We start from the raw sequence: 24,024 nt of genomic DNA, 5'->3' as shown, positions 1-24,024 counted from the left end.
TTTTTTTAATTGCAGAAGCAAGCACAATAATAATAATAACAATATTGTCAAGCATTCAAACACATATACTGAAGGACTGACAATACATTAAGTCAGGATTCAACTCATGCACACTGAAAACACCAGGCTGACATTTTAAGTTATTATTGTCAGGAATGATTTATTACTAATGCAATGCAAATTAACTGCAGTTGTAGTGGTGTGTAATTTGATGTTCGATGAGTAAGACATTCACCTGTTACTTGTGTGTGATTTACTCCACTTTTCTGTGTCATTACATTACATAACAATGTCATTCATTTTGAACTGCTGCACCTTATTTTTCTGGATCTTATATTTCCTTTTGTGAATGTTTGATCCATCAGTTGTAGGTCAATATTGTAGGTTCCAAAGTTTCAAATAATCGTGATAATGACATGAAACTCTGCAACAGTTTTGGACAGTAATTGTCACTATGTTTTAAAAGTCCACCCTGATGGTGGCGCCAGAGGAAAACACCAGGATCATCAAAGTCAGTAGGCTTCATCCTCTGGGAACTATGAATTATCTGCACAAACTCCCACGACAAGCCATTCAGTAGATTCAGTTTGTTTTTTAACGATTAATCTGTTATGCATTGGTAAATTATCTAAAAACAACTTAAGTAATTTTTGTGTGATTGGCCAGGAAGAGGCAACAGCATAGTTATTCTTATTAATGAGTACTAACAGATCTATAAAGCCACAGCAAAAGGTACCATTTATATTTATAAATCTTTGCTAATCCCTCATTAGAAAGTGTTACGTGTTAACTAAAAATATTTACAAGGCTTCTACTAAGTCAGACTGTTTTGCTGACTTTGGTAATAACAGTCCTATTGAAAGTTGGAGAAAAATCAGGACTAATCAGACACAATCTACTCCATGAGCTGTCAATCATTGATTTCCTGGTTCTTAATGTTTTTATGAATTTAAAAAAAAACAAAAAAAAAAACAAGTCAAATCAGATAGATACACATGAATATATATATATTTTTTTTACTGAAAATGCGGAAAAGTACATAAAGCCAGGGAGAAAAAAAACCCTCACTCGTCTCTTCCTCATTGTGGTGTGAGCTGCAGGCGTGCTGAGGGGAAACGGATGCACGAACAGTAGCACAGGCTTGGGTTGGTTTCGGGGACTGTTTCATTTCAATGAGGCTGTCAGTGGTTAGGGTCTTACACCTGCTGATAGAAAGAGATACAGCAAAGATTTATCAGTCCATGCGTCCATGTGTGTGCTTGTTTTTAGTATCTATAGGATCTTTTCTGGTATGAACATTGAACAGGGAACAAAACCAGGTTCTAATAACGCTCAAACTCATTTCTGAGGCTCTGGTTTAAGTTCGAATTTAAGATATGTCAGGATCAGATTAGGGTTTGCACGAACAAGTTTTGAGATGAGGCTTTAATGCAGTGTCCTGAGAAGAAAAGCTACGCAAACCTGTGTAGGCAGAACCTTTTTGAGCAGCTTTAGGTTGTTAGTATAAGGTTAGGGTTAGGTATTGACAGGTTATGGTTAAGTTTAGGGATACTTTGTTAAGGTTGTCCAAATGAATGGAAGTCAATGCAGTGTCCTAAAAAAAGAATAGCTGTGCAAACTTGTGTGTGTGTACTTATTTATATCTTTGTGAGGTCCAAAAAAACATACAAACCTAACTTTGTGAGGACAAGTGCTTTTTCAGGTTTAAGACCTGGTTTTAGGGTTAGGGTTAGAATTGGGTTTAGGTTAGGGTAAGGGTTAGGCACTTAGTTGTGATGGTTAGGGTAATGAGTGTTGTGTTTTTATGTTTTTATATATGTGTGTGTGTGTGCTTGTGTGACAGCCCTCCTGTTGCTGACATGTCATTGTGTGATTGAAAGCTGTAACTCTGTCATTTGCCCTTTACTTCATCGTTCAGGTCTATTTCTGATGAAGAAGCAAGGAGGCTTGGTTATTTAGGATCGGGTCTGACACTTGACAAACACTTTTCCACTCTTATTGTTCACATTGTGGCTGAAGCAGGCGGGGCGTGAAGTTACAGGGAATGTGACTTTTGATCTCAAGGAAGAATAACAGCTTTTCTGCACCAACATCAGTGAATTTCAACGTATTTTTGTATGGTGAAGCTATTCTTCCGGGCTGTGGGTAATAATGGTAGGTCTTTATCTTTACCACTGAGTGAATAAGCCCCCCGCTACAGCCAGATTTGCTGCTTAAACTGTGAGTAATCCTCCCCAGCATTCAGCTGTAATGTGAAAATCAAGCAGCTGCAGTGTGGTATGCCTCACAGCTCACTGACACTGGGCAGCCCAGGTGCCACTGGGTGAACAGTGCAAGGCAAAGTCATGACAGCAATCTCAGGAGTCTGGAAGTGATACTGAGAAACAAGGTCAGGGCAAGGGTGTTTTTTTTTTTTTTTTAAATATAGACCATAGTGCCACAGTGCTGAGTCCCTGCCTAAAAATCTCCCGCAGCAGATTTGATTTACAGCGAGCCGCTACTTTGGCACAAAGGAACGCTGGTGGGTTGTAGTTATGAGTCCACAGAGAGCTGTAAATCTGTCTCGCCATGTTTCCCTCACCCCGGCAATAGTTTGAAGGACAGAGATGACACTACTGAATTCTACGTCCCCCCCCCAGGACATATCAGGACAAACCCTGGTTTAACTTGTAGCATGTAAACATTTATTGTCAAAGGTGGATGAAGTATTTAGGTTCTGTAAGTCAGTCAGTGGTTTTCTTCTCCACGGCCCAAAACAATGCAGACATTAATTAAACACTCCAAATTGCGCGTAGGTGTGAATGTGAGAGTGAATGATTGTTCGTCTGTGTGTGTTGGCTCTGCAATGGACTGTCCACGGTTTCCCCCGCCCTCCGCCCTGTGTCAGCTGGGATTGGCTCCAGTGACCTGCGACCCTCATTTGGAGGATTAAGCGGTAGACAATGGATGGATGATAGTCAGTGATTATCAAATGGGGGCCCAAGTGCCACATGGAAGTCTGTGGCACACTGCTTTGGGATACATAAAAAGTTTTCAAAGATTGATTTTTTCTGTGATTATGCTGATATAATCTTAGACTTATGAAGCCTGAATATAACAGGTAAAAATGAAGGTTTTTTGTAGACTACACTTGCACATTTCACTCTTAAATCATTAGATATTTGCATTCAAAAGTTATGTTGATTTTTCGTACTGTGGCTGGTCAGGAGTATGCTAATTAAAAATTGTCCCATAAATTGTAAGTAGTTGTATTTAATTTCAGTATTTATATATATATAAATGTATGTGGTCTGCATTTAAACGTACCATTTGTGAAAAACTTGCTCTTCACTCCAACTGGCACCTGCAAACAAGAGGGAATGAGAGAGAAACATGATGAAAAAAGAGGGGAAAATGTCAGCAAAACATACAGACAGTGTATTAAGTGATGCCGAAAGAAAACAGCCAATTGTGTTGAAACAAATGTGCTGATTATTATGGGATTCATTTTGAATTTAGGTGGGTGGACCTCAGTAAGAACAGCTTGTGAACGAGATGCCAATCGATTTGTCTGCCGGACACAGTAACGCAGTTATTATTACTTCACCCCACGGAGTGGGGGTGAAGCATTGTTGTATTGTTGTGACTCTGTGTGTCTGTCTGTCTGATTGTGTTTCCGCACTTACACTTGCCAATATGACCAACAGAGGCCGACAGAGGCTTGTTGCGTGAATGAGGTGAAGTCTGCCATCTCTGATTGCCTTGTTTGTAGTGTATGAACCCCTCATGTGAAAAACACTTGATTCATTGAGGTAAACACATCAGTATTCACACATAACCACATGCACTTGACCATAATGTTCTCACTGCAATGCAGCTCGTATAATGTCAGCAAAAAGCTGTGCACAGAGCAGCCAAAATGTCCCGCAACAACAACGTATAAATCACACAGTTTGAAAGTAATCCATGTTCCAAAGGAACAAGCACATCAGGAGCCAAGGAAAACTATTTTTGTCCTCAAGGCCAGTCTGGGAACTGGGAAGAATCTAGATAATAAAGTTTATATTACAGTATGTTGATGAGTGGGATATTAAAAATCCAATATTTCTAATTTAGTTCAGGCAACCTATTTTTGAAGAGCGATAACTATTGCAAACAGATAGATGAACATTATTAGGATGAAGGAGAGGGCTCTGAATGAAATGTTTTTATGCAAAAAAATAAAAAATAAAAACCTTCCTACAGTATTATTTAGAGAGAGAGACTCTACCTACAATATGTCATAGTGACAGTACAATATTATGTATAATTATATAATAATTAAATATAATTAACTCTTCTTCTTTAAACATCGGCATACATGAGCTTTAAATCATTTTTAATCCACTGTTGATTACATGTATGTTTTCTTGAGAATAAATGAGGACCACACGGTTCATGGTTCACGGTAAGAACGCGGGCCTTTCTGCATGGAGTTTGTATGTTCTCCCCGTGTGTGTGTGTAGGTTTTCTCCGGGTTCTCTGGTTCCTTCCCACAGTCCAAAGATTGGACATTGGAAATTTGACCATAGGATGGTTGTTTGTCTCTATGTGGCTCTGTGATGGCCTGGCGACCTGTCCAGTCTATTCCCCAGTTAATAATTGCCTAAATTGATCAAATCTGAACTGATCAAACTAAGAAAAAAAAGAAATAAAGTCATTCATATGCAGTGTAAACATCAGTCACACCATGCCTGGTGGAGCATGCACTGAGTGTTACCTGCTTCTGCCAATTATTTGATAAACTGAATGGAACAAATAAACAGGATAAGGTCATAATATCAGTCCTTTAATACACTGATTCATACGGTAGAGGAGGTGTGCATATGTTACCTTGGCAGGTGTACTGGTCTTCTTCGTCTCCCACATGCCACGCTTGTTTCCAACATCACCTGGTTTCATATCCTGTCACAAAAAAACAATAACCATGCATCTTTAATATGTGTTAAGTGAAAACCAAAGTACTGCATTCTAAATCATCTAATCATTCTAAAGTGAGATTGTATACCAAGCTAAATTTACTTGCAGAATTTAATCAAAAGTAAATTACTTCGTTTGCATTGAAAATGTGGTTAAAACAACAAGGGCTCCAACAAGATACAACACTTTTTTCTTGTTCCTGTAGTTTGAAAACCCCTGATGTAAAAATGTGTGGTATACTATTTTTACTAAACTCATCATATTTGATGTGACATCTTCATCAGAAAAGTAAATCAAATGAAAACAACCAAATAATAATAATAAATACTGTAAGTCAAATTATACTGGGCATTAGTAAGTGATAATTCTTTCAAGTATATATTGTAGTGGGATGCATGGTTGTACCTTTATCAGTCTGCAGAACGGACAGAGAAGTGCAGGAAAAGTGTGAGTGAGAAAAGCTGAAAAAAATGAGTGCATTGGCAGAGAGGAAATAAAGGCAAAAGGGATTAAAGAAAAGAACATTCAGAGAAGAATCCAGATATTTAGAGTCACAGACATGCACCAGGCTGCCGTGCAGCCTCATCCCATCAGGGGGTAGTGTTGATGCAAAAGTAAAGGCAAGGTCACAACCTCTTCTCTGGCCAAGACATTTCACACTAAAGATATCTCAGTCGTAATTGTCACTTTAGAACAATGTCACACTTCATCCAGCAATGCTACTGCTTATGGACATAGTGAGGTGTCTCCAGAAGACACGGTGGGATTAGCAGCTGGTGTCCTACTTTAAGAAAGGACACAGTGTCAACCGAGCAGCCAGCTAAAAATGACCTCATGTGTTTTAACCGCACAATATCATAGTAAACTAACTATAATAGTTACATGTACTTGTTTGTTTGTTTGTTTGGTCAGTGAAAAATGAGAAGGGACACGACCTCTTATCTTTGCCTGAAGGTCATTTTGATTATGGAGCCACAGAGAGACAAAAATACAATATATTGTTATTTCACACGACGTCACAGGGCACTCTTGGCTCATTGGCTAATGTAGAAATGGCTGTGCAAGACATGAAATTATATTCAGCTTTCTAATTCTTGTGGATGGACATTTTTGAGCAACAATGCTTTGTAATACAATTCTACATCAGTTCTTTATTCTTCAATGGGTTTATGCTTTAATACAGCATTCATTCACAACCTTTGGAGGGTTGTAGGATGGGAACGATGACAGCGTCTGCTTTGTTTGTTTGTTTGTTTGTTTTTGCAGATGCTGTTTAGCAAACTGTCCATGTGGTGTCACTACACTCCAGACAGCAACACTGTCCACTCAGAGTTTAGATATAAAAGCTGCAGCCAACAAAAGACTGGCATGTTGATGTGCAAATCAGAACATCAACATGAACAGAATATCAAGGGATTACTGTATTACAGTGACATTGGTGTCGAATTCACCATGGTTTGTGCGATGAAAGCAAGGATTTCTCAGGTCTTACTGCTGGCTTTGCTGAAGCTGGTGCTGCTGCTGCTGCTGGTGCTGCTGGTGATGCTGGTGTAGATGCAGGTGTAGGTGCTGCTGCTGGTGCAGGTGTTGTCTTCTCTGGCTCTGCAGGCTTTGTCATTCAGCTGTTAGCACGTCCGGAAACACTTCCTTTAATACCAGCCACATCCTGAGAAAAGAAAGACCTCAAATACTTAATCACATACCGTATCAGTAAACTCGTCATATGGTTTTGTGTGTGTGTGTTTTTTTTTTAAACCTTCACCTTATTGGCAGGAGCTGGACTTTCAGAGGTGCTGCCAATGTTGCCCTTCTCCCACATGCTCTTGATGCTGCGTGTGCCTCCTGTAGGAATGTCTGCCATTGGAGACTTGGGAGATTTGGGGTCTTTGTTTCCCTGTGGAGACAAAGAGCAGAGGAATTTCCCATCGAAACAATGTAATTGTTACTGTAGGTGCTTTATCTTATCTGGACTATTTCCATGTCATAATAAGTTTAAAAATACAACTTTGTTTTTCCTTTTATTTAATCCAAAAACCGTATGGCTCCTCAGCTTTGTTGGTTCACTACTACTATTATTATTATCATTATTTTTATTATTGTTATTAGTAGTAGCAGTAGTCGTAGTAATTCATTGTTCTTATGTTATTCGTTTTTACCTTTCACTAGAGGTCATGTACTTTTCAACTTGTCTGGTTTTAAGCAGTTTTGATTTGTATTTCTACTTCTGCACTTTGCATTTACCTTAGTTTTTTTGTAGATTTTCATTGTTAGCAAAAGAGAAGTAATATAAATCCAATGTTTTATTATTATTAGATACTTACATACATTTGGCTGAATATACATTAGTACTCTGACATGCGTATTTTGAGCGCTGGCTTTCATTTGTAATAAAGTTTAGAGTATGTTGTTGTAACATTACTCTGAGTGAATAATACAGGTAACTCTCACCTGGATGGCAGAAGTGTACTGTTCCAGTCTGTTGCCTATCTTGGAGACGATCGGAGTGTGAGACACTCTGGCTGCAGTGCTGCAAGAATGAACATTAATGTGGCTCATCAACATTCACCTGGTTCATTCAGTTATGTTGCCTTATTCTTTTACGGTACTACATAGCAAAATTATCTTTTGTGGCTCACCTTTTCTGGGCTGATTTGCTCAAGAATTCTGCCTTCTGCCCGATCTGTACGGAACAAAAGAGCACATTTAAAGTTAAACATTGCTCTGCATCTCCCTGAGATGCACACATAAAGTTGTACTTGGTCGAGTTGGACTATGCAAGAATACACACACACACATGCCCTAAACCTCCTCCCTTATTAGGACTACTGACAATATCAGTGTTTATGCCAGAACAGTCCTAAAGAGGTAACACACACACAGCACAAACACACACTCTGCCTTATCTGAGCAAGGGAAATTATGCTTTCCATACTTGAGTCGAAAAGACAAACATGTTCACACATTTCTCCAGAAATATTCCAGCAAGAAAATGCACCCGTCTTATTCCATTAGTGCCACATTTAAATACAGCCGACCAAAGGCATGTGCTTTACATTCTTCCTCTCATCAGCATGTGGCTTCTATCAAAAATGTTAGGATCATCTGACAGGAAGACATCCAATCCAATCCACCTTTATTTATAAAGCACTTTAATAAATTAATAATGTTTGACCACTGAGGAAACAGAGAGTATCTGATAACATTTAGGAGATACACTTAGGCATGATTCAAATTCCACTTTCTCTGGAAAACTCCATAACAACACAGGATGCAATTGTAAATCCGGATTATGAGAGTGAACAGCACAAACATCCACAGCAACAAAGACTGAAGCTGGACGTCTCTGTTTCACAAATATTACACCTGCTTTCCCTGGAATGACTGGAAAAACTGAAATGGGGAACATGTTGTAAATAAAAACACTAAATTATTATGAAATGCTGTTCTGACAGTGCCAAAAACTAGGCTGAAGCTCGGAGAGGACTGGGCTTTCATGGCCATGGAATGAGTTGCCTATTAACATTAGACTGGCCCTGTTCACTTCCTGTTTTTAAAGCTTGTCTTAAGACACAGTTCTTCTCCTTGGCCTTTGACACAGCGTGAGCTGTTGGCTTTCTGTAGAACTGCTGTTTTTATAGCCCTGTGAATGTCAGATGTTGTATGTGGATCGGATTCGATTGTTGTTCTGATACTAAACCCTCTTTACTGTGATGGAAAAAGTCACCTTGGAGGAGCCTTTGGGAGATATGGTGAAGGCAGGTTGTTTCGTGGTGTCTTCCTCTTGCAGTTTCTTTTTCTCTGCAGCCTCCGCCCTCCTCTTCTCTATCTCCTCCTTCATCCTCTTCCTCTCCTCCTGTGACAAAAGGAACAGTGAAATAGTTGTCACTGCCTCCAAACAGATTGTTAAAACTGTGAGACCCACTCTCTGATTCATGAACACACAACTGAACTGGTTTACTGAATTCCTGGAGTCCATCCTCACCTGTTCTTTGACTTTCTTGTCCTCCAGCTCCTGCTTCTTCTGTCTCTCCTCCTCCTCGAGGATCTTCCTCCTCTCCTCTCTCTTCCTCTTCAGCCCCTCCAGCTCAGCCTCAGCATCATGCTGCTTCTGCTTCATCTTCTCAATCTCTTCACTGTCTGCGTTGTTTCGCCGACGCTTCAGCTCCTGCAGTTTACGCTCGGCCTCCTGTCGCTCCGCGTCATCTGCCTTAGTGGACGCAGCGCTGTCCATGACATATGCATGTTATTGTGTTTATGTCCATTTTTGAATATATTGATAAACACATTAACATTCAAGTTACTATTATGAAATGTTGTTATTTCTTCTGATCCCATGAATTGTTTTCATATAATGTAAATAATGTAAATTATAGTTTATTATAATATAATATTTTTGTTATGTATTTTGGTTTCCTTGCAGGTCCATCTCTCTTTGTCTATTTTTTTGCCATATATCTAGTACATCTTACATCTGACACATCATTTATTTTAGAGCTACCTATTTTCCTGATGAATGTTTAGTAACAAAATATCACAAATAAATGCATCAATACAAATAAGACAGTATGCAGGAGTCTCTGTTTGCAGCTACCACTGAATTAAGTTGTTAGGAGCTTTAAAGCTCCAGTGAAAACAGAAATGACTTATTACTAATAAGAAATATTTACCTTGTTGTCTTCTCTGTTTTCCTAAGTTTGTTCTCAAGCAAGGCTCCATTTTGTTTGGCCGGTTCATTCTTAGACAAAAACAGAAAGACAAACACATGAGAGCACTGTACATCTTTAATGTTGTTAGCCGTAATAGCTAACAACTGGTTAGCAAGCTGTTAGCTATAGGCTAGAGGTTGTTGCTTTTACCTTTTCTTTGAATCCAAATCTTTTTTGCTTTTCCTCCTTAAAACAAAAAGTCAAAAAAGCACAAAATGAATCAAAATAATTAAATAACTCACTAAAATTATAATATTATGATTGGAAAAATTATGAAAGTGAATTTAAAAGAAAGAAAAACACTGTCACTGGTGAAAAGTCTCACATCGATACCTCATCTTTCTTCTTCTTTTCTTCCATATCTCTCTTTTTGCGCTTTTCCTCTTCCTCTTTTTTCTTTTTGTCTTCAGCCTCTTTTTTCCGCTTGTCCTCCTCCTCCCTCTTCTTTTCCTCCATTTCCTTTTTCCGTCTCTCCTCCTCTTTCTTTTTCTTTTCCTCCAACTCTTTCTTCCTCTTGTTCTCTTCTTCTTCCTTTTTCTTTTTCTCCTCCATTTGTCGTTTCTGTTTTTCCTCCTCTTCTTTCCTCTTTTTTTCCTCCATCTCCTTTTTTAATCTTTCCTCCTCCTCTTTTTTCAGTCGCTCCTCCAATTCTCTTTTCTGTTTTTCTTCTTCCTCTTTCTTCTTTTGTACCTCCATCTCCTTCTTTCGCTTTTCCTCCTCTTCCTTTTTCAGTTGCTCCTCTAATTCATTTTGCTGTTTTTCTTCCTCCTCTTTCCTCTGTGCCTCCTCCATCTCCCTTTTCTGTTTTTCCTCCTCCTCTTTTTTATCTTTCTCCTCTTCCTCCTTCATCAGTCTCTCTTCCAGTAGTTTTTGTTCCTCTTGTTCCTTCTTCTTTCTTTCCTCCTCCTTCAGCTGCCTTTCTTCTTCCTCTCTCTTCAGCTTTTCCTCCATTTCTACTTTTTGCCGCTCCACCTCTTCTATCCTCTGCTTTTCTTCCAATTCTTTTAGCTGTCTCTCTTCATCTTCTTCTTTCCTCTTCCTCTCTTCTTTGTCCTCATCAAAATCGGGAACAGCTTCCACACGAGCATCTGGTTGACCTTGATCACCATCTTCTTCTGCCACTGCAGCTTCAGTCTCCTCCTGTAACACAACGTTTCTATTACAATTTAAATATAGTTCTTTTTATATATATATATATATATACATAATTTTCAAATGAGAAACCATACCTCATTTGTTGTGGTTGGTGGTGTTGAATCTTCAACAGATTCCTGTAAAAACAAAGCAAACTCACTTTTCTGTACATATTTTACCTTCAGAAAGAACTCATACTTTCTCCTCTTACCTGCTTATCCTCCTGCTTATCCTCCTCCTCGTTCCAGGTCTTCATGTCAGCATCTGCCACCTCCTCCTGGACAGATGTCTCCTCCTTCTTCTCCTTGTCTTCTTCCGAATGCTGCTCCTTGTTGCAGCTGATGGAGGACTGCTCCTCCAGTGCGCTGTCCGTGCTATCGATGGTGGGGTCAAGCTCCTTCTGTCTCTCCAGAGCCTCCTGCATTCTCTTCTGCCTCCGCTCCTCTCTCTTGGCCAGGCGATCCAACAAAGCCTGGTCATCATCATCTGCACCTTCAGCACTGGTGGTGATGGTGGCTGTGGAAGACTCTGTCTCTGTGACACTGTAAATGCACGGAAATCACCTTGTAAAGAGGTAAGGTCTGAAATTCATGTCTGATTAAAACTTAATCTTTAAATCCCTGTTACTATCAGGGTTCTTGTTTGATCAAGTGTTATAAACCAACATCAGGCTCAATAGGAGACACATATCATTTGAGGCAGGTGAAAAAACAACAAGCTTGTTCTTGTGAAATTAAAAGAGTAAAATGAGGAGAAACACCCACACTAGTTGTGAGTTTCACTCTTTAAAGAATATTATTGTGAGGAGACAAGAGAATATAAATGAGATGTTCCATTACACCTAAACAAAAGGGATTTATTATCATTTCTACAACACACACAGGAAAGTTTGAATTGTCAGATTAGATAATAAAATCAACTAATAATATGTCAATATACTACATTTAGTTGGTGCACAGAGAATCTGAAGGTGATAATCTATTAAATTGTGGGCCGTCATTTTCATTTTTTTTTTTAATGTTCTCTTTACTCACATAAAAAAAATGATTCCAGTACTGTACTATGAGGTAACCGATCTAGAAGTTTTACTCTCTGCTTTTCTTCCTTTAAATAGCTGTTGGAACTAATTTGTTTAGTGGTTCCAGGCTTATACAAAGTACAGTTTAAAGTGTTGCCAAAAATTTATTCAATTGTGCTGTCGTGGGGAGGTTTTTAAAAGCTTTTATTTCTTTATCTCATGTTTAGATTTGTTAGTGCTCTTCAACTCTCTCTTTCAGTCAGTCCTGCTGATTGCTCCTGCTCAAAATGATTTATCTGCATCCAGATGCAGCACAAGAGCCATGTGCGACACATGACCCTGTCAAAGTTCCACAACCAATAGAAGGTATGATGTTGCCAAATACAATAACTTCACTGTGGATGAGTTCAGAACATCTCCAGTGGAAGGTTTCTGTTTTTGCCACATTATAGTACATGGTTCTCATCTGCTCATCCATATTGTACCTGTTGGTGTTGATTACATCAGTGGTACCAGGCTCCTCCAAGTCCTTCATCTTCTTTCGCTCCTCCCGTGCACGTCGCCTTCGCTCCCGCGCTTCCTCCTCATCATCATCGTTGGTGTAACCCGGTCTGAACCATCACACACATTCACATCAAATCTTAATGTGAGTTGCTGAAGTATTAAATAAATATCTGATATTCCACAATGGGATGTTTACGGAAAAGACAGAAGAAAGTAAATGTCGTCAGCAATTATACTTCTCCTTGTGTTGATCTGACCTCTAAATGTCGGGTTGATATCCGCGTGAGAATGAAACAGGAACCACTGTGAGTGTCCTTCCTTCTACATATGTGACTCAGACATCACCACATCAGTTAAATGTTCACCCAAACATTCAAACATTGCATTCGTCGCATGTGAATGACAAACTCCAGAAACATTCTGGACCCAATTTTCTGGACATCGTCCACATTTCATGTCTGAAAAAGGCTTCAGGTTCAGGTATAGAGATTCAAATGTGTTGCGCTCGTAGAGGCTAATGTAGCCTTCAGCTATTAGCTTCCTTAGCCATTCGTCATTATAATTGTTTGAATGGCATCACTTAAGCTATACATATTTCTGGCAAGAACAGTTCCCCACTGAGCTTCTAAATGTTGTGGCACTTCCACAGAAGCAACAGTGACACTGTGATACAAAGTAAGTGGAGCAAAATACAAAGATGCCTTGTTGGCTACCATGAAAACACAGTGAACACACAGTAAAAACACAGTGAAAACACAGTGAAAACACAGTGAAAACCTTTTTTCATGTGGACATGGATGCATCTCAAAGGCTGTCAAGAGGCCAAAGGAGCTTTAATCATCAGACGAAAGGCAAAACTACAAACATTAACTTGCGTAACAAAGGTATCGTGACCACCTCAAATCGGTCTCCGGACCCTTTGAGGCATCTTAACCCCCAGGTTGTGAATCACTGATTTAAGACAGACGATTTCAAGCTGACATTTAAAGGTATAATTGAGACTGGAAGCTGCAACAGAGAGAGAACAGAACTGAGAAATAATAGGAAACACACACTCTACGTGTGTCCAAGATCCAAATGTTGCATTGAGTTCTCCACGAGAATTACTCCCTTGGAACAAAAACCACCAGAGACAATAGTGGCAGGGGAAAAGGATGGAATGGGAGAAAGATGATTAGATAAGAAATTGTTTTAGTGTCCAAACATTACTTAATGTTTAGTTAGCATAACCATTACCCTCCTGTCTCTCTTCCTGCCACTGACCTTTATCCAACTGTGAGTACATTCACAGGGAGACTCTCAAGCTTGCCAGGCTGTATCTTTCCAAGCATTACCAGACTTTATGAGGCGAGGAGAAAGCTTGAAATGGCCCATTGATAGCGCGTGGGTATTATTTCCCTCTGCTCATCTCAAATCCGCTGCACAATGATTTACAGATGTGAGAGGAAGAGGTGGATGTGAACCACACAAATCCTCTCAGTCTTTAAAAACAAAAACAAAGACCCGAAGGAGGCAGAAATCCAACAAATCCTCAGGCAAAGGTTCCACTAAATGGCACAGTTTGCCTCAAGTAATCACAGAGGAAGTAATTCAATTAAGTATCACTCCACCCAAAGCTAGATGCCTCCTGTGAGACCGCTGTTAAAGTTTTACTGTTACATTTCCAGATGAGCAACCCAAGGGATGTAATCGGAGAGGAATATGATGAGGGCTTCTTGTAGAAAAGGAAAACAAAATACGGCAGCAACTAAAAAAAGAAACAACAGCCTCTCAAAATGGAAAGAAACAAAGAGAAGGCTTTGTTGTGCTTAAAAAAGAAGAAGAGATCAAAACATTCCAGTGTGCAGTATTTCCTCTGGAGCAGAGAATCTTGAGGGTGGTGAGAGGCAGGCTGGTTTGGCAGTTGGGTGTTTGCAGGACTGTGACAAAAGCTTTTTCTTTCACTGACACTCTGGAAGGACATCTCAGCTGACATCTGACATGACATCAGAGGACAGTGTCCCTATCATGTCCACAGGTGCAAAGGTGCTCTTTTTAAAAATAAAAATAAAAATCACAATAAGAGGGGGAGGAAATATTTGCATTTTTTCTGATTAGATTTACTGCCATTTGTGTAACACCTGCTTTTAATTTAAATACACAAAACAGCCATTTACTAGAGATAATTAGAATGAACTTAATTTTAGGCACATGTTACTGTTGCGGGGTTCTTGTAAGAAAAAAACCATGGTGCAGTTGACTGACTTGAGTCCTTTTAATGTCCCAACTTCCCAAGGTGAACATAGTGAAAAAATATTTACAGAAAAAATAGGAAAAATACTAGTAATGAACATGTCTCTCTTGTGAAACAGACCTGTTTCCTTTAGATTACCTGTATAAATAAAGTTTACATTAAAAAAAAAGTGTTACTTAATACTAAACTAAACAGGTGTAAAATGTTCATCAGTTGTACTCAATTTTGGTCGTTTGGTTCATATGTTGTTTCTAGTAGCTCTCAGATAAAGAGATTGTTTTAATTTCGCTGCATGTCTTTCTTTCTAGAATATCCTATAACTATTGTGATATTAACGTGAGAACAGAGTGTGGGGGGAGACGACAGAGAGCAAGGGACAAAGGCACACACAGCACAGCTCTCTGACTCCTTAACAGGAAAAAAAGACAGTTAAGCTCATTAAGCTGTCTGTCATCGTGTGGACACTGTCCACTCCTGTCTGCTCTATTCTGCTGGACCCTGTGGATCTGCTCAGCTTTCATGAAAAAGTGCAGACACACAGCAGATCACTGAACATCTGTCTATATAAAGCTCTGCCCAGATAATCCAAGAATCGGTCAAAAATAACAAATAACAAAAATAACTGGCTGACGTCCCTGTGAGCAACTGCTGTGTGTTTACTGAATGAGACCTGAATGACAGTGAAAACTGTGATCAAACCATTACGCTGTCATTGAAAATGATTTGTAGAAACTCCGCATTTAGCCTTTTTGTCAATAGTCATCAATAGTGTGTGACAGTGTGGATTCCCATGTTCTTGTTCATTGGCACGTGTTCATATGTCCATAATATGTCCAAAATATAAGTATTCACTTACTTGTCAGCCTCGAGGCGCATCTGCTCTCTCCTCTGCCTCCTCAGCTCCATACGTCGGTCAAAGTCATCATCCATGATGCCCAATAGATTCTCCTCACTGAAAGATACAAGGGTGATCACTTAGTGGTTTCCAAATCAGTTCTTCAACACATCAACGCCGCATTGCTCGGAAGTAGGTTCTTGGACAATGCACAGTTGGATTTACAACCACATGTAGGCTGAGCCTCATTTCACCATCATGATGATGGCACACCATATTTGGGATGTTTGATGTGAAGAAACAAACCCCCACGGTGCGTAAAAGTAGTCCAATCACTCCAGACACTTGAGAGTACAGAGAATCACTGAGAACAGTGGCTTGACATGTGTGTAAAAAAAAAAAAAAAGACGTAAAAGACAGAAATAAAAGACAGTGTCTGTCAGTTTACACTACCTGAACAGTAGCAGAAGTTTAGACCATGAACAGCAGTGTCTCCCCTCTGCTCATACATCAACTTTAACAGTCTGGTTTATATCTCAGCCTCTCCACAGCACAGAGAATTCCTGCTTGTTCCTTCAGTAGCTTTTAACTATACCAGAAAAGGCAAAGCCTGCCTCTCTGCTCCGCTCTTGTTCTCTCACATCCTCCTCCTCCTCCTCCTGCTCTTCATCCTGACCGCTCTTTCCCTCATATCCTCCTGTCTCCTCCCTGATCACTGAGTTTATAAACTTCATTCTTAAATTGTGCCTGGTGAAGTTACTTTCTTCTCTTTCAAATGAATCTGAAAACATCAGAAGTTGTTGTGTCACTACCTTCTTTTACTCTCTAGAGGCCACTTTGAAAATTAGCTTCAGGAACCCACTGTCCAATCTTTCGTTCATCTTTAACAAAGCAAAACAAAAAGCAACTTGTCATTTCAGGTTTGGTACTGCTCCCACCCGTCATTTTTAGTCAGTTGTTAATTAAAGAGAGAGGGTTTAAATTCATTTCCAGGGACTTTCAGAGGTTGAACATCCAAAACTTTCCAAAACTATTAATTCTAAGAAATGCTGAAGGTGTTGCCTGCAAGAAAATCATCCGGTTATCTTTTAGAATTTATAAATGTATTGATTGTCTTCATGAACTGAGGGATTTGTTACATTTTTATTTAAAATCCGATTACTCTCCATGTGAATGTTGGTCAGTATAACTTATTGGGAATGTATTTATCTGCATCTGTCTTGAATTTGTCCCACAATTAGCAATTCATGGTCAGTAAACTGACCATCTTTTAGAATTTTAATAAATAGATAACAGCAGCACAGACTTCTCTGTGACAAATTTGGTCTACCAGCTTCTCTAAAAGTAAAAATAATTCATACATAATAAGAAAAAGTCTGGAGAAACTTGTGCTTTTTTTGGTGTGTATTATTCTGGATTCTCAGAAGAAGAAGTATCAATGTGCACACTTGAGTCAAAAAAAAACTGTGCTGTTACTGGCACCTGCTGTTACTATGGCGACCCCTCAACTGAACATATTTTCTGTCATGAACGTTTCTTCAGCTGCAGACTCTGTACAACACACAGTTTGGAAAATGCAAAGGAAGGAAGACAAATACTGAAAATTATAATTCTCTGCCTCGTGATTTTGGCAACATAACAAAGAGTTCTGGGTGAGCTCACACAGACACTTAACATTCTGTTTACATCACGCACCACTGTGTATAATTTCTCCCTTTACATTGAGGTGACACACCTGCAGTGTGTTTACGCAACAAGCACTAAAAAAGCAGTCGAGCACATTATCGTTGTCCATTCTCGGCCGCATGAGATTATGTTGCTTTAATGTAGCTGCAAATGTAAACTGTGTACTTTTACATTATAGCGTTAGGAGCCATTTATTAAACAAATGGGTTGAAGTCAAGTGTCCCCACGATCTATACAAGGAGATACACACAAACGCTTTCTGTCAATAACCATAATTCAATAGCTAGTTATAGAATAAATGTGGATTAACAAGAGGGCAGTTTTCATGAATTTATCCATTTACTGCACTGAGGGTGAAGCCATTAACACACACTGAACTCTGTAGGTTCAAACTGTTAAATAACAATGCATGGAAACATGTACATGATCTGTACTAAGTATACTACAAATACTGTTGTCTAACACTGCCTCGATCCCTGTTCTACTATGGGAGGCAGGATAATCTTGAACTGAATAGAGCAACAGACAAAAACCCACTGACCTGCAGCCTCACAGCTTACAAACATGCCAGAGTTGTGATCCAGATCTGTGTGGATCCGCTAGGATCCAGGTAAACAAATCACAACTCTGTAAGCTGTGGAATTATATGGTTTCCATGACTTCAGAGGACATTACATTGACTTACTCTAACCATAACTTAACCCTAACCTCATCCTAACCATGCATGTTTTCATCTTAAAATGTAATAATTGACATTACAGGGACTTGCTTTTTGTCCCCACAAGGAGAACAAGACCCCATAATGTGACTGTATAAACAGATTTAGGTCCCTACAACAAAGTAATACCTAAAGCACACACACACACACACACTCATCACCATGCAAGGGATTTGTATGGACTGGAAGTGGTTTGCTTGGATGAAATAATCCAAAAATACAATATGTTCTTGCTCTCTTTCTGTCCCTCACGTGAAAGGAACCCGCACTAGATTATAATTCATTCTATTCATACATCTGTAACTGTTAAGCAAGAAGAATCAGTTAACTGATTCTTGCTGTACAGCAGAGTGAGTGAGTTAGATACGCTAACTCACTCTGCTCAGTTTGAAACAAAGCGAGTAAACCCAGCTGTGACGAGGAAGCAGTGGTTTTCTGCTGAGGTGTAAACTGGCTTGAAGCAGTGGGATTATGTCGGTGGTTTAAATATGACGTTTGCATTTCGGCTACTTCTCTCTAAGCAAAATACAGACGTCTACTCTGAGATTTTGAGAGCTAAGGGTTCATGGAGGACTCCTTTGTGTATCACAAATGAAGGGAAGTTTGCACAGAACATATTATTTGCATTAAAAATGTTTGCACTACTGAAAAATTTGGTTTTATTGAAAAGCAGTTAAAGTTACAGTAGCCAATAGCTTACAGTAGGTGTAATGCAAGAGCCCTATTCTAAGGCTACAGAAATCCCTTTCTTGCTGAGAGTTGGATGAAATGAAATTCACTATCATGTCTGGGCTTCTTTTTTGTCTTAATAAACTTCAGCAAGTGACACATTGCTCTGCACCATGCTGTTGCTTGCTAAGAAACACAACACAAAACTGCACATGAAATCCTAAAGTATGCTTATTGACTCCAACCTAAACAATAATATGTGATTTTGATTTTGCAGGGCTGACTTCATCATTTCATTCATTCACCCTTTCACTCTCACATGTGTACTTCACAGCTATGTGCTGTACCCCCACACACACACACACACATTTATCATACCCATTCACACACTGGCGGCACAGATGTCAAGAGCAACTTGTGTCTCGAGTGTCTTGCCCAGGGACACATGAGCTTGTAGACTTGCGTAACTGGGGATTAAACCCACAACCTTCCACCTTAAAGATGCTCCGCACAAGGCTGCCCCAAATTGAGACCTGATGTGAGATCTAAAACTGACCTGTTTGGAACTAACCAAAAACAGGTAAATTAACAGTGAGCTCACACTCAAGTGTTTTGTTTCTCAGGCCAAGCATTTAGCATTAGTAATCCTGAAGTGGCCTTATAAGACATTAGTGCTTGGTATGTAGAAGCTAAAAGACTTCCACTAAAAGCCTCATAATTACACCAATTGCATGTCTCTCCTTTGTGTTTCTATTCATCCCTGTACTGTGTACATGCCGTGTGCTATTTGTATATCGTCTGGCTTTGTTATTACTGGCTTGGTTAAGGCGTCTTTATAGCGGGTCTGCCAATGTATTCAAAAGACATCAAAAGAAGGCAGAAGAAAACATTTTAACTGTACTAAGTGATTTCCATTTGGTTTGGCAAAGTTAAATCGGACCTCACATCTTCATTTAGGAAAGACACGGCAGGCAGCTGGAGATCGCTGATAGTCTGTACTGTGCTGCGTCTCGTTAATCAGTCAAGTTTAACATGTGGGTTTGTGGCAAAATGAAAGTTTTTTTTATAATTTATAACAGTGTTTGATGCAGATAATTTGCATGTGGGAAGGCAGATGGAAGTGTGTAGAAAAAAAAAAGAAGCAAGGCACACATTATTATGCAATTTGCGGCAACCCTCTCCCGGATCTAACAGCCAGCAGTTTGACTCTGGAGGCTTCATGGCTGCTTCATAAAAAGCTTGATACGAAGGAGTTAGACGTGTCCTCCATCAAAAATGTTGGTATTGTGGCATTTCTTTGTATTTCTCTACCTTTGAGTGCTAAGACAGTTGACCACAGACACCAAAGACACAGCCACGGGTGCAAAATTGTGCAAAACTATTTTGTCCGCAATCCTTTTCCGTGTGACCACAGCGGGAGCCAACTCATTTAAGTTCATGGCAGGATGTGAAGACAAATTCTAACAGCTTTGTTTACCCAACAAAACAAATGCTCCAGTGATCTGGGTAATTCTGATTGTCTGCATCAACCAACAACATAGAACCACTGCAAATAAAAAGGATATAGTGGTCTTCAGTTTGCACAATTTGAGTACTCGGAAATTCCCAGATGTCACCTGCAACCAGGCAGCTGTCAATCACGCTGTTGTACAGATGAAACCCAACATATTGTCAAGAAACACGACATATTAAACTTTTAAACTATTTATGTTGATCTTTCTCCATACCATGGCGAGCTGCATCTGTGACCGTGTTTGTTTTAGCCAAACTGCAAATGCCGGAAACAAATTTAGTGTCTGACCCTGAATTAAAACATCTTATAAACATTAGTATTCTGGCTACACCCAAACTCTGTGTGTGAGTGTTAGTGTTATACATTGTGGCAATTCTGTAATAGTTTAATTCACTTCCATATGATTTGTTTTAGTGTAGTTAAGTGTTTTTCTTGTGCTTTGGCTAAAATGCAACATGATTTTCCATCCAGTCTAAATCCACTAGAAAGAACGGATCAACAAACACCCCCAGAGATTACTGTGTCACATCTTCTCTGATTTGTAATCACAATCATTTAGTTGGATACTTTTTCATATGGTTCACTGGGTAATAAGAGGTGCTGTAATTATTAAATCTTTGCGGTTAATATGCTGTAGTTAGGTTTTTATGTTGATAAATTAAGATTCAGAAGAGATCCCATGGTCGCTGCTGACTATGGCTGTAATTCAGGTATGTCTGCATCCCAGAGTTAGACAGGGTTCTTGTAAAAAGATAAAGAAAGTGCTTCCACACAGTTAGACGTAAACAGATGCCAGAGAGGCGTTTGCAATCAATCAAGAAGCTGCAACTGCTTACTCCACATGACCAAACATGGTCACACACACAAAAAGTCCCCACCAGGATACAAATTCCATCCAGCCCTTCAGCCGCATCATACTGTAGTGTTGACCTTTCCTGTAACGCGTTAAAATGTTTAGTTAAAATGTTTAGTTAAAATGAAGTTGCTCTGCGGCTGATAACTATCGACCGGTCAAGTCGGTCATCTCCTTACAGGGAAACACAGGACCCTCACTCAGTCCTCTGCTGCTCAGCTTTGTTTTAACAAGCCAAAGGACATAAGGAAGTCATCATCAGCTGACAGATAATCCTTAAACAACTGGGAATTGTGGTGTACTTGCTGTATAGTTCTTAATGAAAATAAAGGGGTCAATGAAACTTGAATAAAGTCTCGTGGTGACACGAGATAATCCACACTCAGAGCTACGTTACACTTTCCTCCTTTATAAAAGACTCAGTGGAGATAGATGCAGCTTTGAGCACTCCCTGTTTCACATCCCGTCAACTAACAACTCAGCCTCCTTTTAAGGAAGTACACAGCCAGTGTTAGTTGTCGTGTCTCAGCTTGGTCCAAGGCCGTGGACAGGGAGCATGGTTTACTCTAAGAAATACCTGCTATACAAAGAGGCAATCTAAGAATAACTTCTTTCCATTGTAATCGCCACAAATCAACTTTTCCATAGTGTTGACTTGAATACTAACTGTGAAATAATCCACTTATGAAATAATCCAAAATGCATCCAAATGTATCTGCTTAAACACAGAGAAATGTTAACCAGCTTTAACCAGCTGCTTTGGGAAATCCCAAAAAGACAGAGGTGACAGAGCCTTCACAGTGGCAGCTCCTCAGCTATGGAATGCCCTGCCCTGACACATCACTGCCCAGATGTTTTAAATCTTCTTTAAAATCCTACTTTTACTCCATGGTGTTTAAGTCAGGTTGAGCTGGAATCCCATTTTTTGTTTGTTTGTTTGTTTTATGTGCTTGTTTTTGCTCTGCATTGTTTTTAAATGTTTTATGTTCTATGTTTTGTTATGCTTTCTATTTTTATTGATTGTTTTTATACATATCATTCTGTGCAGCACTTTTTAAAGTGCTCTATAAATACATTTTGAGAGTTATTTCCCCTTATGTCCACTGTCAGTGGATTCTATAGCAGAGTAATTATTGATGAGCAGCCAGTAACTTTCACCTCGACCTCTACTATAATTTGATCATGTGGAAAACCATTTCCTTTTGAATTTAAACTGTCCACTAACAGAGCAGCCAACCTTTCTCTCCCACTTGTATTTATTTTTTTCACCAGCAAGGCTCATTTGTGCTCAGACTAAAACAGCAGCCAGCTAATTTGACCTGTATTTATTTCTCACTTGGCAAACTTGACTTCTTTTTAATGACTTCCTTTACATTCAAACAGGGTTTAAAAAGTATAATCCCACTCTCTGTAGTTACTGGCACCATTACTAGGTTCATTTGATGCAGCTATTTAGCCCTCGACAATTAAATCTGTGCTTATTTCTTTGTTATTGTGCATGCACACTGACAATTTAAAACTTTCACAAATATTTCACTGTTGATGCACAGTTGTCTTCACTAGGATGATGCACAATTATGCCGAGGATGCTCTGGGTTTTGAGACTGACGAGACAAGCCTGCATAAACTCACACACTCCAGCCCACATGTGATTGTAGCCTTTATCTTTAATACCATCTAAGGAATAGGAGACTGACTTGGCATGTCTGCAGCTGCAAACGGCGTTTTCCACAGCTCGTCCCCTCGGCGCATCAGCAACAGAAACTAAATTCAAATTATAGCATTCACTCCTGAGTTTGACAGAGTGCTAAGCTTTGTGGGATGAGAAAAGAAGAGGAATTTGAGACTTTTAAAGCCACAGATTTGCAGTCACCACAAACATTTTGTCTGTCATACCCTGTTTAAGCTCTATGTGTCCTACCTTACCAACATCATGGTATGAGGCAACATGCAAATAGGGTGTTTTGATTCCTCTGCACGAATATCCTTAATGAATATAAACTTCACAATTTTGTTTGAAGAGTTCAGCGACATTTATTGTTCTGCTGATTTGACTGAGAACGTTTACCCAAATTACATTGTGCTCTTTTATCAGAATGAGCAAAAGTCTTCCTACAGACTTTATTATACATTGTCCACATGTTGTGCGTCAGTTATCAGGACCCCTCTTAAACCAGAACACACACTCCTACACGTGGTGACAGATTATAATTTATCACTCAGCAGTCATTTTAACTCTCTTAAAACAAGCTGATTTTCTCCTCAAAATACTCTTAAAGTTGTGTTTTTAATTAACATATCAATCTTTTTCCAAAAACACTCTTTAAGACAGGTGTATTAAGACTAAAAAAAAAGGAGGGAGGTAGCTATACAGTACAATACATAATCCAGTGTAGTAAAATGTGTAAACTAGTTTTTACACTATAGATTAGCTGTCCTTAATATAATCCAGCTGTTAGACTTGTAAATAAGACACAAACCTACTGTGATGTGTTAACACCAGTCTTCATCTGGCTCAGCTCTGATATCAAACCTCATACTTTCACATAAGTCATAAGTCAGTCAATGCTGCGTAATAAGTCATCATCATAAGACTTACCAGGCCTGCAGACCAAAGTCAGTGTTCCTGCTTGAAATCAGGGCCGAGACGACGAGCAGACATTTATAGCTTGATCAGTGTGAACAGCTCCGCCTGCTCAGACTGTAACTCAGTGATGTCCACTCACACTGGCCTGATGTGAGAGTGCACGCTCACATGAACACAACACATTATCAGTATAATGTGACTCTTAACAAGTTTCTGCAGAAAATGTTTACATTTACAGTGAATTACTGAGATTTTCTTTTTCTGAATGAAAGAAAAAATAATCTGTAGTCCTTGAACTATTTCTTATTTTAAAGTAACTACACTTAATGTAAACTCATGGGAAAATGTAACATGGCACTTATCCTATGTGCAATAAAACACTATATCACTTGTGTAATCCTGTAAATATTAAGCTCATACTGTATATATTCTTGTTACTTAATGTATACTGTATAGTCTATTCCAGGAGTGTCAAACATACGGCCTGCGGACCAGAACCAGCTCACGCAAAGATCCAATCTGGCCTGCAGGATTCATTTGTTAACATTTCATATTATGATTATAGTTTGCTCATAATGTGTATATATAGTATACCTAAAGGATAACATAAAGGATTATCTTATATCTTAT

At 39.2% G+C, this 24,024-nt stretch overlaps 1 protein-coding gene across 1 annotated transcript; it reads right to left on the bottom strand.

Annotated features, from left to right (window-relative positions):
• Positions 1–1,020: 1,020 nt before the first annotated feature.
• Positions 1,021–23,489, bottom strand: cald1b (caldesmon 1b). Its single transcript, XM_044036066.1, has 18 exons — positions 23,407–23,489; positions 15,390–15,485; positions 12,282–12,407; positions 10,990–11,320; positions 10,874–10,915; positions 10,449–10,784; positions 9,978–10,088; positions 9,795–9,830; positions 9,606–9,673; positions 8,921–9,161; positions 8,663–8,791; positions 7,575–7,618; positions 7,387–7,465; positions 6,701–6,832; positions 6,431–6,604; positions 4,852–4,923; positions 3,307–3,343; positions 1,021–1,205 (listed from the first exon to the last, which is right to left on the bottom strand). The coding sequence occupies exons 2-15, from the start codon at positions 15,461–15,463 to the stop codon at positions 6,557–6,559; spliced, it is 1,797 nt and encodes a 598-aa protein (XP_043892001.1). The 5' UTR covers positions 15,464–15,485; positions 23,407–23,489; the 3' UTR covers positions 1,021–1,205; positions 3,307–3,343; positions 4,852–4,923; positions 6,431–6,556.
• Between the last annotated feature and the right edge of the window lie 535 nt (positions 23,490–24,024).

This window comes from Solea senegalensis, linkage group LG10 (assembly GCF_019176455.1).
Source record: "Solea senegalensis isolate Sse05_10M linkage group LG10, IFAPA_SoseM_1, whole genome shotgun sequence".
NCBI lineage: Eukaryota > Metazoa > Chordata > Actinopteri > Pleuronectiformes > Soleidae > Solea > Solea senegalensis.
The sequence above is the reverse complement of the archived record's forward strand: the minus strand, read 5'-3'. Positions and strand labels throughout refer to the sequence as shown.